Raw genomic sequence first — 21,945 nt, forward strand, 5'->3', positions numbered from 1 at the left:
GGCACAGGCACGATGGGCTGAATGGCCTCCTTCTGTGCTGTATGGTTCTATAATTCTATGGTTATGGAACTGTGTACGTATTGATGACTTTAGTCAGTATGATCCAAGTGCAAAGATGTTTATGCCGCATAAAAGTTTTATAGCCTATTTACATTATCTACTTGTCTTGTCACTTCAATCCTGCGTACTTATAAAAAGCAGCAAATTGTGTAATAGCCGATAGGAGCTTGTCTGTGGAATATTATGTTCAATAATGCTAGATCTTTTAAAATTTATTTTTGTCGAATTGTAACTCTGCCTGTTTTATTTTCTCCAATTTTTTCTGATAAAAAGCCTCTGATGGCTCAGTGAGTAAATAGGCTACCTGAAATGGTACTGATTCCTAGCAATGACAAACATCTTGAGTTGGGTTTCTGGTCTTTGAGTTAATCTCAGCTGGGGTAGCAATAAAGCACTAATATTGGCCTTAGTGAAGTGAGGTTAGGGTAGGGGAAGATTATCCAGGCACCTTGCAGGAAAGTGTTGTGTGTATTCTCTGGTTCAGGATTCAACACAACAGTTATGCCTGTCAACATTCACTGTGTGTCTGTGTTCCTAAGTAGAGAGTGGCTATTTCGGACATTTGTTATGTGAAAAATGTTACATAAATGCTTGTTGGCATGTGTAGAACAATACCTCAGCCTGAATAACCATCAAAAAAAGGTGAAAATTCAAAGTTTTAATAAAATAGAATCATAGAAAATTTACAGCACAGGAGGAGGCCATTCGGCCCATTGTGTCCGCGCCAGCTGAAAATGAGCCACCTAGTCTAATCCCACTTTCCAGCTCTTGGTCCGTAGCCTTGTAGTCACGGCACTTCAGGTGCACACCCAGGTACTTTTTAAATGAGTTGAGGGTTTCTGCCCCTACCACCCTTTCAGGCAGTGAGTTCCAGACACCCACCACCATCTGGGTGAAAAAATATTTCCTCAGCTCCCCTCTAATCCTTCCACCAATCACTTTAAATCTATGCCCCCGGGTTATTGATCTCTCTGCTAAGGGAAATAGGTCCTTCCTAGCCACTCTATCTAGGCCCCTCATAATTTTGTACACCTCAATTAAATCAGCCTCCTCTGTTCCAAAGAGAACAACCCCAGCCTGTCCAATCTTTCCTCATAGCTAAAATTCTCCAGTCCTGGCAACATCCTCGTAGATCTCCTCTGCGCCGTCTCTAGTGCAATTACATCCTTCCTGTAATGTGGTGACCGGAACTGTACACAGTACTCAAGCTGTGGTCTAACCAATGTTTTAGATAGTTCCAGCATAACCTCTTATATTCTATGCCTCAGCTAATAAAGGAAAGAAAGGGATAATATATAAAAATTTTTAATGGAGTTATATGTAAAGTGATGCACAGTAATTTGGTCACCTGTATAAGTGATCAAACGGTAGACCTGAGGTGAGGAGGAGTTTCACCTAACCAAGCTTATCCACCCAGAAAATAAAAATTCCGCACCCCCCCCCCAATCAAAGTATCCAACTGTTTCTAAGATTTTTGCCTCCATTACACCATGAAAGATTTCCTTCAGTGCTGTGTTTGTAACAAAATTGCAAACACATTTATAAAGAACAAGATTTGAATATAACAGAGGTCCAAACCCGGATTCTGGGCCACTCTGCTCAGCACTCTTAATCCTTCCCCACTGCTGCCTCCATACCCTGCGACATCACTCCCCTAGCAGACACATGCAGCTTCCTATATTTTAGCCAACTTCCCAAGTTTTATCTTGAATCGCCACTGCCTTTGAGCTTAGTGTCAAAGACTTCTTGGGAGTCTAGGTATAATGCATCATAGGGCTCTTCAGTCACTTGGGATGTCACTTTCCAAAAAAAGTCAGGAGGTTTGTCGGGCCGCATCTTTTCTCTCTGAATTTGTGTCGGATGCTATTTTTTTAGGTCTTCAATAGACAAGTCGTTGTCAAATTTAGTCCTGATCAGTTTCAGTATTTTAGCTGGTATTGATTACTCCTGATTATTGAGGGCAAGTTACTCTTGTCTTCCCTAGCAAATCTTTACACTACACGTTGGCCCAGATTTTGCTGTCCAAATAATGGTGAGGCTAATGGCACTTGCTGTTATTTATGCGCAAATGGTACAGCAACTTCAGGTGAGGGGAAGATGTGCAGTTAAACTCAAATATCCAAAAGTTGTTCGAGTTGCGCCGCTCTGCAGTTAGCTTTGTGATAACGGTATCTCGCTGTCTGCCTCACCATTGAAATTCATTGAACGGCATGAAGTTGCTGTATTTGCACGGTAGATATGAACTAAACTCGCCACAGTAAGTTAAGTCTTGTCCATTCCAGTCTAAGTACCCTTTTAACTAAATGATGTGTTAATTACTGCTAATCAACCTTTCCAGCACTGAAAATTAACTCTTACAACTGATCATTTGTGACCCATGGTAAGCAACCAGCTGGTCTACCAAGAGAAGTCTGGGTATCCCAGGCAGAAAAAGTGCCAAATCTGAGAGTCATATGCCAAAAATCATTTTCAGCATTACCTGTTTATTAATTTACAGCAAGCAGACAAACTCTGCTAAAAAAGTAGAAAAAGATGGTAAGCAAACAATAATTCCATACCTAGAGGAGTACATGTATGTCACATATGCGGTAAACTCAATGCGCCAAATTTTGCTGTAGCAGGGCATCTAACGGTATCTGCCGTTAGTTAGACTTGCCCTTGCACGTTTAGGTTTTAAAATTTTTTGCATAGCAAGTTGCTGAGAGTGCGAGCTGATAACATCACAGGGAGGGATTGCCTTTTTTCTTCTCTCTTAATCCAGTCTTTCTGTCCCTCTCTTTATTTCTCTTTCTGTACCTGATTTGACATTGAATTCACTGATTCTAATCTGAACTTCCTTCTCAGTCCTTGCGCTGTTAATTTCACAATCCTTTAACCTGATTGCTTAAGGAGATATACAGTTGCTTGCCCTGTTCACTCAGGTCCCAGACTCCCTGTTTCCCTCCCTGTGATGTTATCAGCTCGCACTCTCAGCAACTTGCTATGCAAAAAATTAAAAAACCTAAACGTGCAAGGGCAAGTCTAACTAACGGCAGATACCGTTAGATGCCCTGCTACAGCAAAATTTGGCGCATTGAGTTTACCGCATATGTGACATACATGTACTCCTTTAGGTATGGAATTATTGTTTGCTTACCATCTTTTTCTACTTTTTTAGCAGAGTTTGTCTGCTTGCTGTAAATTAATAAACAGGTAATGCTGAAAATGATTTTTGGCATATGACTCTCAGATTTGGCACTTTTTCTGCCTGGGATACCCAGATTTCTCTTGGTAGACCAGCTGGTTGCTTACCATGGGTCACAAATGATCAGTTACAATACAAAACACCAAATTCAAGGAATATAGGGCGATGGAATGGGTCGGATTGGAAATAATGTAATATGTTATATATTCAATGTTTAATTACACAACAATACTTTAATGATGTGTCAAGGTATGATGAGTAAAGAGGCTTTGGAAAGAGATCAGGTTTAGGCACATGCAAAAGTGCTATTTCTAAATTCATGTTGCCCAGTTTCTATATACTTGTATTTCAATGAATTTTGTAATCTTGAGAATAATTCTTACAGACCTGAGGTGGAAAAGTATGGTGCAGCACAAGTCATTCAACTATAATAAATGCTCATTTTTATTGGCAGACCTCCTGGAGTAAGTTGAAGTACCTTTTGAGGATAATGTAAGTGAGATTTAGCCTTGCCACTGACTGAAGGCATATTTTTATGTATTGTATTGCCCTAATATATTTTTACTGCGATTTTTACTACCCTCTTTTCTTCAAGAACCAACAGAATGTGCAGAGCAACAGCCATTCAGTGGCAGGAGGATAAATTTCACCTTCAGTTGTTAAACAAAGGAAGCACTCTCCGGAACGTTTTACAGACTAGGAGACAATGGGCCCGATATTAGGAGGGCGGCGGGTTCACAGCGGGGGGTCGACTGGGCGTGTGGGTAACGTGCCCAGTGCAATTGAGGTGCTCCGCACGGAATTGAAGGCTAATTGGAGCCACTTACCTGTGCTTCCGGGTTTCGTGCTGGAAAGCTGCGCAGCGGGCGGACTGCGCATGCGCAGCATAGGCTGTCAGCTGGAGGAGCCCTATTTAAAGGGGCAGTCCTCCACTGACTAAAAATAGGAAAAATTACAGCATGGAGCAGCCCAGGGGGAAGGCTGCTCCCAGTTTAATGATGCCTCACTCCAGGTTTTATTGGATGGAGTGAGGAAGAGGGGGAGGAGGACAGAGATTTCCCCCGCCCCACCCCCCCCACCCCCGGCGGGCAGGAGGAAGTGGCCTGCCTCTGCCACCAAGAAGGCCTGGCTCGAGGTGGCAGAGGAGGTCACCTGCACCACCAACATATCGCGCACCTGCGTACAGTGCAGGAGGCGCTTCAATGACCTAAGTAGGTCAGCCGAAGTGAGTACACTCACTCATTCCCCTACACTCCGTCTGCCACATCACCGCCCCCACCCCACATCTCCTTCTGCACTGCCAATGCTACTCTCTCACATCACTCCTCACACCCACTCAAAGCTCATCCTCATCTTACCTGCACTTACTCACCTTGCCAGTACTCATCCCGCCACTACCACTCAACCCAATCTTCATACAATCTCATGGCTCTATCTCATACTCACCCTCTCATGCATCTCTTTCACGGTCAGCCTCACTCAACCTGCCACTACCTGTGCTGCAGCCACAGGGCACGCATCAGATATGTGCAGTAGGAAGCGTAAGGCAAACGTGTCATGAGCATGAAGGGAATGCACAAGGGTGTTTGAGGGTTTGTCATGGTTTTTACTTATATTTAATTTCTGATCAACTCACATTACATATTATATTGTCACCACTACTGCTACATCTTTGCGAATCTTGTCTGGTTTGAACAATAATGCCCTTTCCTGAGGATCACTATGAAGACCCACAACTGATGCCACCCATTGTGTCACTGCAGAGTGGGTGTAGGTGTATTTGCAGGGCTCTTTTGTGCAGACGACTGAGAGACGTCGGCGATGACCCCGGTGGCACCCTGGAAGGATGCGGAGGAGAAGTTGTTGAGGGCAGTGGTGACTTTGACAGCGACAGGTAAGAAGATGGTGCTCGGGCCAGCCAGGAGCAGCTTGGCATGAAGGAGGCTGCAGATGTCCACGACTACATGTCGAGTGACTCTGAGCCTCCGTGTGCACTGCTGCTCAGAGAGGTCCAGGAAACTGAGCCTCGGTCTGTAGACCCTGTGGCGAGGGTAGTGCCTTCTGCGACGCATCTCTCTCTGCGGTTGTCCTCCCTCCTGCTGTGCAGGTGGATGTGTCACAGCACTGTGTTGTGGGGCTCCACGTGTCAGAGGTGGACGGAGTGGCTGGCGAGGCTGGTGATGCTGTTCGTCCTCTGAGGAGGTCATGACTGCAGCTACGGCGGCCCCCATCCGGAAGATGTACATTTGAGGGGGTCTGCAAGGTAGGTACATGTCTCTGGACCCCGGGGTAAGTGTGCAAGTTGGTGAATTTTATTGTTAGGAGGAGGGTGGTGGAGGCCAAACTTTGTCCAAAGTGACAGAGTGGCCTCCTGCAATGAGTGAGGGTCTCCCCCTCCCCCCTCCCCCCTCCCCCCTCCCCCTCCCTACCTGTCAAATGGACCTTTGCAGCTGCCACAGGCTGATGGCTGCAACACGTCCATTTCATCTGGGAGTGTTTCCCCCTGTGCGGGAAACAGTCCAGTTGTTTGCAAAATCCCACCCCTCCTAAAATGTTATGTTAATCAGGTCTCTAAACGACCTGAAATACCTTAATGAGTACTTTAAGTGGCACCCCGCCGGCTTTAATTGCCAGCGGGAGTCCCACATGCGGGGGCTGCGCGCACATGTCAGCGCATCACTGGGGAACCCGGAAGTGGGCGGGTTGGAGTCGGGCTGCGGACCCGCCCCGGGAATCCCCGATTTTCGCAGCCCCCCCGCCACGAACACACCCGCTCGGGGGTGCGAAAATCGAGCCCAATGTATCTGCATCAAATTCTCTGATAATTGGAATCATTGACTATCATGTGGGCAGCCAGTGGGAATTGACGTGGCCTTGCAGGCAGATGGCCAGTGCTTGTATGCAAGTCATAATTTGGACATCTTATGCAATAGTTACACTGGCATTTTAGTGTTGATGCAAAGCAGTTTTGGGTATTGGTTGAAGCAAAAAATGGCAGTATAATTCAGGAGTTGAGTCATGATTTGACTCTTATGGGACCACCTGGGCACTTTTTAAAACTTTCTTTGGAATTTCCATAGTACTAATAGATGGCAGATGTGTCTGAGCATTTGTATACAAAACTCCTTTGTGGCTGTCCTCAGTGCAACCTGCAGCAATATGCATTCGGCAGTGCAACTTTAGTCTGCCGACTGCCCGTTGTGCTCCACATGTACTGGTCTGAAACTGGTAGCTTCAGTATAACTGGAGTTTTGTATTATTGCTTAAGGGTGCGGTCAATATTTGTGTGAATCGAAAGTTTTGTTTAGCAATAAAGCTTTAATGTACCGTGCAGTCTTTTCAACCTACGGGAAAATTGATGGTGCAACTTTCTGAATAATGTATGATTGTTTTCAAATGAGGGAAATGAAGGCGCGGCATTAAATTTCTGAAAGCAGTATTGGTTAAACAGAAGATCTAGTTCTTGTTTTGTAAATTCAGCAATAGTCCAAAGAAAATTTTTCTTTTTTTGGAAACAAAATAGTAAATTTAGATTGCAGTGTCATGTACTGTTCCAGTGAATGCTTTTGATTCATAGTTTGAGCTTGGCTCCTGTGGAGCTGAGCTAGAGGCACGTTTCCCGATTTACACAATTTTACAGTGAGCTCCCTGCTGGCCTGTTAGGTACCTGATGGGTTGAATATCAATTCTGCTACAAGCTGAGAATAATACCATATAGCAAGTACAGGCACGATAGGCCGAATGGCCTCCTCCTGTGCTGCATCGTTCTATGATTCTAACTTTAGGTTTCTTTGCCCCAATGAATAGGAGCAACTTCACTCTGAAATTTGAAGTTGGTTTAGCACTGGGAGGAGGAGGAGGAGGAGGAGGAGAAGGAGGAGGAAGGTGACGTTATCTGAATTATCAAGAGACTGACCAGCCACCTGAATTTTTTTTTGTCAATTTGAAAACTATCCTGATGTGCTTCAGAAGATAACACTGCAACTTATATCTTGTTCATTGCACAAAAACTTTCCTGGATTGCTTGTAAACTCAGGCAAATCAGATTTTTTTTTCTTTTATGCAACAAATCTAGTAAGCTTCTAACTCGGTCCAAATCCACCTTAGCTTTAAGCTTGTGACTCTCAACTAATTCAAAGGCACATGGTGAAATGCCAAATTGAGTTGGCAGTCGAATCTAGCATGCCTATGAAGGCTGGCATACTGTCTACCTATAGCAAATATCCTCCCATATAATGTTCTGTTACCCCATGCCTCCTTGTGCACTGGGACAAGCTGGGAGGAAAAGTAGTGCCAAAAAATTAGAAATGGCACAACAAACCAAGCAGGTAGAGGGAATGCACAATGGGAGGTGGGAAGATGATGAAAGCTGTTGGGAGTAGTAATGGGAACTTGTTTTTCTTATTTACTGGTCTGTGAAATCACCCATTGTATAAATGGGGTAGCGTCAGGCCCAGTAAAGACCATAACGGGTGATTAATGGGAGAATTGTAATGTTTATGGCAGTACTAAATGAGGTGCTAATGTAGACTGAAAGGTTTGAAAAAGATATTCCCTATTTTGATAAGTTCCTGAAGATCACGTTACTACATAAAGAAAAGGTTGAGCAAAGACCAGCAATAACAAAGTGGGTGAGGCGGGGGGGGGGAACACTTTTGTAAAGAGATGCAATAGTTGTATGAAGAGATGGTACTCCAGTGGTTCCTCCTAATTGAGTTTCGTCATGGGATGGACACTTTAGACTTATTTATACTTTTATGAGGAAAGCCACATAAAAAAAAATATTTGATAGAAAGCTTGTTTATTTTCCAGAGACTAGAAAGCCCATTCATTCTCAAAGGTTATGACCCGTATCTATATGGTGTAACTATCTTCACATATCTTGTAAGCAGTATTGCTATCAGCTGAAGAAGCCAAACTCATCAAAACATCCTGTTAACTGAAAACTTGAAAGCAGCAAATGTTACTATTTTAAACAAAACCTACATTTCTACTGCAGTATTCTCCAGTGTCCTTTCTCTTTTTTTTCAGTTTGACCACATCTTGTACCCACCATCCTTTCCATTTCGCAAGTCCAGCAATCCTGATCTTTCTTGTGGTACAGGCAAGGCCTTGAAATTTAAGAGACAGCTAAGTGAAGATGGAAAGTACTTGAGACGAGGCAGTTTGGGAGGAGCTTTGACTGGTACGTAAAAATAACTTTATTCTTTTAAAGCTTAAAGGTTTAAAAATATTTATGTAGTAATCTACTCGTTAGATATTGAATTTTGTAGAAGAATAGAAATTGGTTTTATGTTTGCGCTTGCTTGTGCGCCAACATTCTTTTCATTACTGAGAAAAATCTACTGTAAAGATATATTTTAATTTTAATCAAATGTATTGATCTTAATCCAGAAGTTATCCATTTATGTTTGCTTATATTACAAAAGCGTAACGTTTGCCTGTTTCTGTAGAGTTTAATCAACATTTTTTTTCATTCTTCCAGTTATTTTGGTACAACAGTGTTTAATTTGTAGCAAAATTTAATACCAAGCTTGCACATGCTATTTGATAGAAAGCTTGTTTGTGTGACACATGTTTTACTTACAGGAAGATTATTGCACTATTGCTCAAATATACCATATGTTAATATGATGCGTGTGTGTGTATAACTATATATAACATTTTTAAAAGGAATATGGAACGGCAAAGATCAGTATTGTAAAAATCTGATAAGATTATGTATCCATAATAGAATACACAAGAGATGCTCATTATGGATGTATAATGATTTGAACGCTCCTCAGTATAACCTTTTACTCCATTGTGCATATTTAATATTTAAACAAATCAGAGGGCAGTATTCATTTTACCTTTTCTGGCTTAATTCTTCTGGGGATTCCCAGATTTGAAGATGAAGATACTATATTTTATGACCTATTAAGTATCTACTATGATATGATACTATGTTTCTATGTTTACTATGAAATGTGTCAAAGCAGAGATTTTGGGAGAAGCTCTTGATCAGTACAGAACTGTAGCAAGGAGTCACAATAAAACGTGGACCTGGTAAACTAACACATCACTAATTTGTGACAAACCAGATAGTGGTCTTAGTAAAAAGGCTGCTTCAAGAGCAGGATTTGATTTTAGACAGAACAGTGGTTGTGGTTAGGATTTGGAATGCACTGCCCGAGTGAGTGGTGGAAGCAGATTCAATCATGGCTTTCAAAAGGGAACTGGATATGTACTTGAAAGGAAAAAATTTGCAGGGCTACAGGGATTGGGCGGGGGAGTGGGACTCGCTGGATTGCTCTTGCATAGAGCCGGCGCGGACTCAATGGGCCGAATGGCCTCCTTCGGTGCTGTAACCTTTCTATGATTAATAGATAGTGACTTGCCTGGTTCTGTTTCTCTCGACTTGATGGAATGGAATCTCTTTGTAATTGTTGATAGCTGTCGTGTCATAATAAAATAGACCAAATTAAAGAAGGCAATTTAAAAACTATTACATAAATTATTATTTTGCATTTTGTAGAGGTGGCACTTAATTAGTATGGATAGTTGTATGTAAATTTGCCAGATGACCCAGTTGCTTTGAAAGCATATAATTTTAAACTATCATCATTCTGGATAAGAATGTACAGAATAGCTGCACAGATCAGTCCCTGATGGGAGTGGAATTAATGTTGTTGACCTTTATAATGTTACTGACAATGTCTTTGTGTTTGTAGGATTCCACTGAAGGTACTGAGAATTTGTTTTTCTGCTTTTTTAAAACTTGAGTTAATACAAGAGGATATAATTTTTGCAAGTCTTTAAATAATAATACTAAGAATCAGTTAAGTGTCTTAACTACTGTGGAGTTGTACCTCACTGAATACCCAGTGTTTGTGCTTTTTTTTTAAAAAAAGAGGACAAATACTAGTTTTATACCACTGAACGGAACAAGACAATGATACAAAATGTAATGTTCTTAGCCTGAATTGGCTTAAAAATCAGTCTTTTGTAGCTAGTTTTAACAAATCAGAGGGCAGTATTCAATAATATGGTAGACGGTGGGATTCTCCAGGTGCAGGCAACGCAGTTGAACTCAAGTCTCCACTAGTCCATTTTTTTTATTACAACCTTTTACAAATTAAAAATACCCCAGAAGCTCAAGTTTCACAAATGTGATTTTTAAATACATTGGGTTATTGAGTTATCAGAATTTTAAAGCTTGCTGAACTGATTCTCCAGTCTTGGATGAGTCGCAACTTCCCCCAGCTAAATATTGGGATGACTGAGGCCATTGTCTTTGGACCCCACCACAAATTTCATACCCGTGCCACTGACTCCAACCTCCTCCCTGGCCACTGTCTCAGATTGAACCAGGACCCTATATCCTCTCCATCATGAAGACTACCTACTTTTAAAAAAAAACTTGGTTCTTGGGACACTGGCAAGGCTGTATTGGATAATCCTATGTTGCTCTGAAGGCAGTAAAAGTCAATCACATGTAGGCCAGATGTGTAGAGGTGACAGGTTCTTTCCCTGAAGGATATTAGTGAACCATTTGGGTTTTACAATAAACCAGCAGCTTTTCTGGTCATTTTCTGGTGGCAGTCCACAAATTGTCACATTTATTGAATTAAATTTCACAATTTGCCATGGTGTGTTTGGAACTCTCAACCTCTGGGTTGCTAGTCGAGTACCATAATCATTAGGCTACCATTCTCGGGAACATTTTCTGCTTCTGTCCCTACCTCAGCCAATTTACGACTGAAACCCATATTCACGCCTTTGTCATTTCCAGACTCGACTAGTCCAATGCTGCCCTGGTCAGCCTTCCACCTTCCATTCTCTGTAAACTACTTCTGCTCATCCAAAGCTCCACTGCCTGTATCCTCTCCCACATCGAATCCTGCTTGCCCATCCACTCTGTCCTTCCTGACCTTAACATAGAAAAACATTTCACAGAGGCATAATCAAAATAAAATGGGCTCTGAGCCAAAGAAGGAGATAATTGGAGATATGACCAAAAGCTTGATCAGAGATGGGTTTTATGGAGGGTCTTAAATGAGAATGAGGGGTGGAGGGGCTTAGGCAGGAAATTCAAGAGTATGGGGCCTAGGCAGCTGAAGATACGGTCACCAATGGTGGGGCAAAGGGAGGGGTGATTCGCGAGCCAGAAGTCAGAGGAAAGAAGGATGGAGTGGGTTTTGGGGGTAGAGCAGGTTACAGAAATGGGGAAGGATGAGGCCATGAAGGAATTTAAACGTGAGGATGAGAATTTTAAACTTGAGATGTTGTAGGACCAGGAGCCAGTGTAGGTCAGCGAGGACCATGGTGATTAGTGCCGGATACGATAGTCAGCAGAGTTTTGGATGCACTGAAGTTTGAGGATGGGAGGTTGGCCACGAGAGCATTGGAATAGTAGAGTCTGGAGGTGACAAAGGCGTGGATGAAGGTTTCAGCAGCAGATGGACTGAGCTGTGAATGGAGGTGGAAGTAGTTATGGGATGGAAGCTCAGCTTGGGGTTGAATAGGATGCTGAGGATGCAAACATTCTGGTTCAGCTTGAGGTGGTGGATGGAATCTGTGAACAGTGAGCAAATTGGAGGATCAAGGATATTTAGATCGTCTGTTTCTGTATGTGTAGGTTTATCTCCATTTCTCTGTGAATTTTACTTTTGACTTTTCTTCACAATTTTTTTTGCTTTCCCCTCCCAAGACCAATTTTCTCTCCTTTCCTAGAGACGTTAACTATTTGCTGGGATACGTTTTGACAGACACCAGTCACCTTATGGTACCTCATCCAGGTTATCATTCTGCATGTGTGAGCCTGGACAATGTCATCAGACTATTTGATGAGGGGGCAACACAATCGAGCTCAGTCCTATTTTCCAATGTTTACACATGTTGGGAAATGATGCAGGAACACTGGCCTAACCCAAATGCTGTGAGGTCAGTTGGAGTCTGCTAGCCTATTGCCACCCTAGTTGTGGTCCACTAACTCAGCCCAGTCCAGGGATTGCATATCTCCAGTTTTATATATATATATATATATGGATGAACCATCGCACATCAGAGAGTCCTACCGTTTGGATTTTTCTCATGCTTTTGTGTGATAAATTCTATTTGCTAATTATATGACTCCTGTTAAGAAATTCTTATCTTCTGTTATTTAAGGGATATTAAAACAGGAATTCAGTTTCAGCTTGAAAACAGGCTTCCTTACTTCCAAAGACTTGATCTGTGTTTCAAAGAAATGTGTGTTGCTTGCTCGGACTGACTGCAGTCGAACTTTTTTTTAAAAAATTGCAGGAAAATATCTTCTTCCACCCGCTTCTGCGCAGTTGTCGTGGCAACAGACAATGGAAACTACAAATCTCGTTCGCATGCGCAGCCAGGCACTGGGTCAGTCAGCTCCTTCCCTTACTGCTAGTTTGGTAAGTGGACCTTTTCTAGCTTTTGTGTGTATTTGAAAAATATAATAGAATAAGTCATTGAGATTTTGAAGAAAGTGGTATAAAACATTATAGCAATCCTAGCTGTTACATTTATTTACTTGCTACCTGTTCTTTTCCTCAAAACTTCTTACATTTGTATTCTCTGAAGTGACGAGCATTTACCCTCCTCCCCCCAAAATTTGCTTTCTATGTAATACCGACATGTCTATTTTTGGGCCTCACGGATGCAACGATTGGAACTTTGTACAGATTGTATCAGTATAGATTCACAAATATGAATATTGCCACAGGTTTCACGCTGCTTTGCTTTCCAATGGTGTGGAAACTGTTAAATAATAGATTTTAGGTGTGGAAATTTTTAATTTATATATATTTATAGTGAGGTTTATAAAATAAAAACACAACAGTTCGGAGACGTTGGGTTTAGAGGAAACTGATAAAAGATGTTGGGTTGTTCCGAGGTAATCTGTAGTACTGAAATGAGTGAATTTTGTGCAAGGTACTGCTTTTAGGGACTTGGATCCAGATGCTGAGAAGTGTGAGAAAGACTGGACACATTACAGCCTAAAACAAGTGATCAATAGCAAAAAGTTGCTATTTATTTCTGTTTCTTTAGTCATTTGCAGGTTAATTGCACATATTTCACAATCTTGTTTCTCTCCTCTCCTTAACCTGAGATTTAAAAACATAAAATGTGGAATTGGACATAGTCATTGAGGCTATTTTTTCCAACGGACAATGTAAAATTTACATTATCACAGACACTTTCCCAACACCTCCTGAGCTTAGCTCCTGAGTGTAAATAACTGCAGGTCAAGTTACCACTATGCTGTGGGGAAGCATTTCTTATCTTTAGTTTCAGTTAAAGCTTATTAATTTTGTACTTGTGTCCTCCAGTTCCCTGCTGATTAAATTCCAAATTAAATTACCTGCTTACATGTATGTCTCCTATGTCTTTTTGTCCTGGTCATAACCTGGTGAATTTTAAGATATGGGAAAGGTAGATTCAGCAAATAACTTTAAACTAAACCGTAGAAATGGGACAAAGGGTCACAAGTTTGAACTAGTAGAATGTAGGACTAGGGTCAGGACGTTGTCACACAGTGCTAAACCATGGAATGGACTTCTGAGTAGCAGAAGCAAATGCTGAAATAATTTATGAAACAATTGAATGGGGTGGGGGGGCAGGGGGGGAGAAAACTGTAGGGCCATTCTAGAAAGCAGGGCTTCTATAAATCTGGAACCTTTACCAGGAAAAATAATTTATGTCTTTAGCATATTCCATGCTGTAACATTCTATGATTCTGTGTCCGGTGGAATTCTTCGTTGTTACTCCTTTTAGATTTTGTCCAAATCTAAAATAGAATTAAAACTCTCCCTTCAATGCTGGATGTAAACTAAACTGTTACACTCCGAAACTGTACAAGTGCTATAGATTTATTGAGAGTTAGAATCATAGAATGGTTACAGCACGGAAGGAGGCCATCCGGCCCGTTGAGTCCATGCCGGCTCTCTGCAAGAGCGATGCAGCTAGTTCTACTCCCCCACCCTATCCCCGTAGCCCTGCAAATTTTTTTCCCTTCAAGTACTTATCCAATTCCCTTTTAAAAGCCACAATTGAATCTGCCTCCACCACACTCAGGCAGTGCATTCCAGATCACAACCACTCGCTGCATAAAAAGTTTTTCCTCATGTCACCTTTGGTTCTTTCGCCAATCACCTTAAATCTATGTCCTCTGGTTCTTGACCCCTCTGCCAATGGGAACGGTTTCTCTCTCTGCTCTGTCCAGACCCTTCATGATTTTGAACACCTCTATCAAATGTCCCCTCAACCTTCTCTGCTCCAAAGGAGAACAATCCCAGCTTCTCCAGACTATCCAAGTGACTGAAGTCCCTCATCCCTGAAATCATTCTAGTAAATCTCTTCTGCACCCTCCCTAAGGCCTTCACATCCTTCCTAAAGTGCTAGTTGCATTTCATTTCTCTTGGCTTTAATGACGAATGGGGGAAGCTGATCTAAGTTTGAAATTTCCATTACTGAGAAAACAGAGGTTTGCAACACTGAAGGGGGCCATTTGGCCCATTGTCTGTGCTGGCTCTTTGCTGAAGCAATCCAAAATTAATCTCACTGCCCTACTCTCTCCCCATGCCCCTGAATCTTCCTCTGTTACAAATATTTAGCCAATTTTCCCTTTTAAAAATTGAAATGTTCTCCATCTCAAATACTCCCTGCGGCAAAGCAATCCATGCTGCAACTCTAATAGCATTTTCTTCTAATCCCTCTCCTCACACAATTTCAAACTGATGACCCCTCATAACTATCTCCCCAATTACCTATTCACTTGATCAGAACTCTTTGTAATTTTACAAAAAACTCTTAAATTTCCTCTTGGTTTTCTCTATTCGAGAGGAAATAGACCCAGTAGCCCAAATTTCTGTTCATAACTATAGTTTCCCATCCTTAGTATCAGCTTGGTGAATCTATGCTGTTAACTCGATGGCTTGAGTGTCCTTCCTATAATGGAGTGCCTAAAATTGCGTGAGATACTCCATAGCTGTGGCTTAACTATTGCCATGTATAAATTTACTGTTGCCTCTGTGCTCTCGTACAGTATGCCCCATTTATAAAACCCAGAATGCTTTGGACTGCTTATGGCTTTATCTACTTGCATTTGCACTTTCAAAAAAGAATGTATTTGAACCTCTTCATCCCTTTAATCCATCACTTTAATCTCAACTGTGAATTAAAAGTATAAAAATATACAGAACTAGAATTATTAAAGTATTAATTGAAAATATGGGAAGGAAAAAATATTTTTGACCAGCACTGGTGTATATATAGAACCGGTTCAATGATATTACAATACAAGTCTGGTGCAGTGCAGAAACTCCAATATTACACTAACCCATCTAATCCCTAACTCCGCTACATACATATGAATTCTCTATAGTTAAAATTATGGACTTTAATGGCTTTTTTAATGCCAATTTTGAAAGACCGTGATGAATTTGCGGGGACTGTAGCTGGAGACTTGAGACTAGTTAAGCTGCCTTCATAACAACAATGCCTTTCTTTCTTGCCTCCATTTCATCCTCAATGTAAGAATGTAGAAAGTGAATTCTGGTATTACGGTTGACTTTTTTTGAAAATCTTTTTTAAGTTTCATAAACAGTGTCTCATGTTCAGTTTGAGAGAGAATTCAGTACTTGAAGATTTTTGCTGATTTTGTTAAGGAATTGGGCATGATTCAACAACTCTGAAGTATTGTGCCATACAGCAGGAGGACACTGGTTCAAAATCTGTGACTTCTTTGACCAATGTGTTGGCAATTTCACTGTTGACTGAGGGGAAATCAGTCATCCATACTGTGTTCTCATACCATCAAGAGCAACATCGAGGCCTGAGAGCAGGTTGTCTGCCTGTTTTGTCTGTTGCACGTATGGAGAGGCCTGGAAACGATAGCTTACCAAAAATCCTGACTAAGTGCGGTTTTGTGTTCAAATGATGCTAAGAAGTTAGAAGTATTCCGTGGCCCCGGTATTTATGGGGTTGGGGGGGTGGTCATAACTGCCGGGAAACTTGGAAATGTGGGTAACGTAGAGGTCCTGCCGAATTTAACAACAGGACCTCATTTGAATTATTTTTGTCCGTTTCCCGGCCAGGAGCCAGCCTGATTGCGAGGCTGGTCAGCTGGTGGGCAGGTAGGCCTGCGCTGGAAGGCCACAACCGGGGAGTGGGGGGGGGTCAAAAATCTGAAATCCAACCCGCCTTCAACTTCCGGTTTTATAGGAGGGGGGTGGGGGGGGGGGAATGGGAAATTAACCTGCTCTCGAGAGGCGGGTCAGTTATTTATATATATTAATGAGGCTGCGTGCTTCAAATTTCAACTGATTTTTACATTTAATAGCTGCGAGCCGGGTTTATCAGGGCTTGGGAAACCTGAAGCTGAAGGGAGAAGAGAACAGCCAGATCCAGCAGCTAAAGTGCCTTTCCAGCTCTGCATGTGGGCCAGGAGGAGCAGGAGTGCTTCCTGTCTTCAACAGCAGGTCCGACTGCCATGGTGCCACTGCCACTGTCCCGGAGCTGCGCCTCAGCAATCCTGGTGATTGGCTGGAGAACGGATTGCTGGAGTGCTGTGACGCCCTGGAAGCCCCGTTCCACAGTGGTCCCCAGAGCCACGATAGCAGCAGTCTGAGCTTCCAAGGCAGCAGTCTGAGCTGCAAATGCAGCAGTCAGACCTTGGATGGCAGATGGGATGTGCTGCAATGGATGCTGTGACATCAGTCATCAGACGCTGCATCATGGTGGGGTCCACAGGTGTGCTGATGGAGATGACCACCCATTCCATGTTGGAAAGGATGGGCTCCAAGCTCTGCGCAAAACCCTGCGCCAAATTGGAGCTGGACTCCTCCATGCCCCTTCTCATTATGCACAGGCTTTCTGGCTGGCTTTCCAGTGCTCCAAGCATTTGGTGGTGTACGCCCATCAGCCGTCTTCTGTAGCATGGCCCATCGAAGTCCTCATCTGATTCCTCTGCAGCAGAACAAGTGAGCGACCTCGCCCTCCGGTGAGCTGCCAACTGTGGTATCTGTTCCCTCCGCCCCGGCTCCTGCACACTTGTGCCCGGTGTCTCATCACATGCAGACCCCTCCTCTAACCTAACCTCTAAAGGACGCGCAGTGTCAGTCTCTGAGCTGGTGGAAGCAAGTGTCAGATCGAGTGACGGTGTGGCTTCAGTGTTCTCCTCCTCCTCCTCGGGTGCCGTCACGTGTTCTTGGGTATCTGCAATGACAAAGAGAAACAGGTTGAGTTGTGGAGTCGGGAGAGGGGCAAGTAAGAGACGTGTGCTGACAGCATGTGCAGCACATGAGTCAGAAAAGATTATGGAAGGAGGGAGATGTAGAGAAGGAGCATTAGATATGCAGAGACCCCCTTCACCGGGACCTCCAGTGCGGCACGTTGTGACGGCTGCAGTGATGGCCCGCCCAATGATCCGGAGCACTGTCTCCTCTGGGGGGGGTGAGGACGTAACGACGTGCCCGTCCAGCCTCAGGTCCCTCCTGCTACCGGGTGTTATACGCCACCTGCTCCTGCAAGACAGGACAGTGTTTCAGTGAGTGTCCTGCAAGGTGTGTGGGTGATGTGCCTGTCATGGTAGAATAGCTGCCAGTTTGTATGACTTGAGTGGTGGTTGTGTGGCCTGCAAGTGTGGCACTATGTGCGGGTGAGATGCAGCATTGCGAATGGATGGGCAGTGTTTCTGGGTGGGTGGGTGGCTGGGTGAGGGGAGGTGTTGTGTGTGGAGCATTGGTGCAGTTGGTAGGATGTGCCACTTGACACTTGCATTCATTCACCTTGACCACTCGTGTCAAATCATTGAACTTCTTCCAGCACTGCACCCACGTGCGTGGTGCAATGCTCCTAGCGTTTACTTCCTGCGTCACAGCCTGCCAATGCCTGGGCAGCTGTAGTCTAGAGGGTCTCCGGCCAGGTACATGCTTGCCCTCGTTTGGTCCACACCTTCCACCAGGGCCTCGAGAGCATAGTTGGAGAAGCGTGGAGCCCTCTCTCTCGCTGGTGCAGCTACTCTCGTGGCCATTTTCCCTTCTCCTAGTCAGCTGCGTACCTGCCATTTGAAATGAGCCTGCACCTTTTAAGTAGTGTAGGCAACTGATAACGTGCGCTGTGCACGCCCCATTTCCAACTTCCTTATTCTCCATGCAGCCTCTCAGCAGCGAGGGCTGTGCTTGCTGCACGGAGATTTCATGGTAAGTAGCAGGTAACACGAAGTTCACGTGCTGCCTGCGTAGGGTCCGTCGGGCGCGGGGGTCGCGCTACCATCGCCCATAATGGACCCTTATCCAATTTTTCCTCCTATCTCTTTGACCAAGCCTGTCCTAATATCTCCTTATGTGGCTCAGTGTTAAATTTTGTTTGATAACGTTCCTGTGAAGTGCCTTGTGGCGTTTTACTACGTTAAAGGCACTTTATAAATGCAAGTTGTTTTAAATAATGTCGTTCCTACTGCTTGCTTGAAACACAACACATCAGTGCTTCTAGTCTACAGGCCCTGCAGTTGCTGTACTCCGTCTCTATCCCACATACCATAAACTCTAGTATAACGTGCTTTTACACGCGTGGTTGTTTAATTTGTCTCATGGAAAATTGGCAATGTATGATGGCAACTCTCTCTATTTATGCTGCTAAATCCGGCTCCATTACCTGGAGGCAAAATCTTAAACTCACTTTATCGTGGGGCTATGATTCTGGTGTCAGACTTCGCTGTTTAAATGTAGGAGCCAGGGCTGGCACGTGGACACTGACAATCTCCTGCAATTCAAGCTAAACAAGCTGTAAAAGTGCCTTTCATTCTGACAACTGCTCCTAGAATCACACTGAACCAACCAACCATGAGTAACATAGTGTGAGAAGAGCTTTATTTAGGCAGACCTGTCCTGTCGCATGTTATGTATTTATTAGATTTTCAACAGAACTTTAAACCTGAGATGACATCTTCACCAGCAGAATATGTACAAACAGACTGCAGCTACAAAATCGATGCATGTACTTCCTGTACGATGACTGGGGAAAAAATTGAATATAATCCCCTTTATTGGACTTTATTTATTAAATAGTTTCCTTAGAAGATGAAACTTAACTCACAAAGAACACCCAAAGTGAAAACTAAATAAAAGCATCTGGAGCATTTTTCCCCCACAACCATGCAACCTTGTGATATGGACTCTGTCCAGGAGAGGGAGCCAATATATAATGGAGAGTCAGCAATGTTATACCAGTACAATAAACAACATTTTACGGTTGTGGCAAAACAAATTAAAACTGGCAATCAAAAAGAAATATAGTTTTTTAAAAAACTGTATTTTCAGCACAGTTGAAAACCTGTTCATTGAGTAGGGAATTGAAGTGCGCATTGACCTTTTGTGCTGTGGAAGTTCGCGTTTCTAAGCCACTTAGTGTTGGAGATGTAAAGGTTTTGTAGCTTAAAATGATTAAAGGTCTGTTATGAAATGAGTTGTCAGGTACAAAGGATGCGAGTACCCAGTACAATTAACTATGATGTGGCAGACACTGCATTGAACTTTCAGACAAGTCACTTGTGCTACTGTGTGGGATGAAAAATTAGTTTTAACAGCAAATGCTTCTCTTTTAAGCTGGTAATTGAGACTATATTGCTTTGATAATGGTGCAGAAATAGAGTATATACCTTTTGATGCAAAACTGGTGTTAAACCATCCAGGTATTCTTCAACATACAAAAGATTCTGTATTGATGGAATTTACACAATCTTTATTAAATTGGAAAATCTATTGTTTCGGAGCTGACAATTCGTGGTAACCGCTCCATCGAATTTAGGTTCTTCAAATGGCCTATATCAGATGTAGAAATCACACATCCCTTTCCTGTTTGCTCTTCATAATCCAAGCTTTATACTTACTTTTCTCAGCTACCAATCTTTGTAGATTGCCTGGGGGGTGGGGGAAGGTACTGCAGCCAACTCTTGTCACTTGTACACACGTGGACTTTAAAGTACACAATTCCTCATTAGTTTTATTATTAATTTCTCCACTGTTTCTGTACAATTTTTTTAAGCTACTTACCATTGCTTGTTCAATAAGGGTGGAATGAATGATGTGTTTGGGGCAGAAACACAAGTTTATTATCCTTCCATGGGCCTACAAAATGTATGTTGTGTTTTTCCAATGTGTTACATCAACCATACTTCTTTTAAAAAATGCCCTAAAGCTTATAAAATACAGAGTATTTTTCAGACATCAGTGTGCGTTTTGTTTTAGAAAAATGCAACTGCATACCATGATAAATGGATATAGCTGGCACTTTTTTTGTATCCAACTAATCTTTTTGTCATTTCAGTCTGAAAAAATTATGATCACTGTAACTAATAATTTTGTATTTTTTTTCCTTAAACCAGTGTGAATTTTTAATTGACCTAATAAATAAGAGCAAAATATTTATTTAAAGTCTGGATACCAGAGTAAATTACCATTGCTAATCTGACTGCTTCATAATTAACTTCTGGAGAGGAAATGCTGTGATAATGTTGGCTTATTTCAATTAAGCTTTGATTACACCCTCAAATTGCTTGTTTCGGATCTTAGAAATACTATTGGGGAATTTTAACTGCCAGCGGGTATCTGGTGGAAACCGTTGGTATCAGACAGAACCCACCGCCACAGTGATTTAACACGCTGTCTGCCAACTTCCCACCCAGAACGGGCAGGAAAGGACTGCTGGCCTATGGAGCTTTGAGTGGTCAAGGGCTACCCGCAAGCATTCAGATAAGTGTGGGGACCGGGGGTTTGAGGCACGGAAAGGAGGAGGGAGGGATGGGGTTGGAATTCGGGGCAGGGGAGGCCTAAACTCCGGCTCCTCTTGGCCTCACAAAGAAAGTAAAAACTTTATCTTGAATGACCTGCTTCCGATCATCTTCTCACTTGACTTCACCTGACAGCAAAGCCGCAGCGGTATTCCCACTCAGGTCGGAATTAAAATCTTGGTCAGGGCCTGATGATGTCATCGGATCCCGATCTTCATGTTTAAAATCTCTCTCTCTGTCTGTTTTGTTCTGGCCGTTTGTGTATTCGGTGGTCCTGTAGGTAACATCACTCTGTCTGAACACTTTGATTGCCTTGACAATGGGCAGTTGGAAAGATTATCTGTAATCACTAGGTATTGTTCTCTGAATATAAATGCGGCAACCTTCCATGGAATCCCACACTTGCTCACCTGACGAAGGAGAAAGCCTCCGAAAGCTTGTGATTTTCAAATAAAACAGTTGGACTATAACCTGGTGTTGTAAGATTCCTTACATTCATGTTTAAAGGAGGACCCTGTTGGTTTCAGGTGGGCGCATTTATGTCTGCTCAGTAGAGTAGGTTAAAATGTAAGATAGCAGGGTCCAGGAGGGACATCGGCGAGTAAATCACCCGGACAATTTTAGCTGAACAACCTAATTGTCCACAGAAGGGAAATTTGCTTTCTTGGTTATATGATCTCTGACACATGCAGTAATGTGTTTCATTTTAAACTGCTGTAAAGCAATGATTGCTCAGAGAAACTTTGCTATCGTCGCTTTGTGATCTGGTTAAATTGTTTTGTTAATGAAACATTCAGATAAATATGGTCATTGAGTTAGGAAAAAGTGTCCAGTAATATCATCTTTTGACTCATTCTTCATAGGTTTTGAAAGCAGAGAAAATAATAATTCTGAAATGTAATTTCTTCAATGA

The 21,945-nt window shown here is 42.7% G+C and overlaps 1 protein-coding gene across 7 annotated transcripts in view; it reads left to right on the forward strand.

Annotated features, from left to right (window-relative positions):
• LOC137320789 (microtubule-associated serine/threonine-protein kinase 4-like) overlaps positions 1-21,945 on the forward strand; it is a 372,901-nt gene that overhangs the window by 94,317 nt on the left and 256,639 nt on the right. For all 7 annotated transcript variants that reach the window (XM_067982619.1, XM_067982622.1, XM_067982621.1 and 4 more), the window contains exons 2-3: positions 8,276-8,429; positions 12,530-12,654. In XM_067982619.1, the coding sequence (XP_067838720.1) occupies positions 8,276-8,429; positions 12,530-12,654 (279 nt within the window). The remainder of the gene's footprint in view (positions 1-8,275; positions 8,430-12,529; positions 12,655-21,945) is intronic.

This window comes from Heptranchias perlo, chromosome 4, assembly GCF_035084215.1.
Source record: "Heptranchias perlo isolate sHepPer1 chromosome 4, sHepPer1.hap1, whole genome shotgun sequence".
NCBI classification, from domain to species: Eukaryota; Metazoa; Chordata; class Chondrichthyes; order Hexanchiformes; family Hexanchidae; genus Heptranchias; species Heptranchias perlo.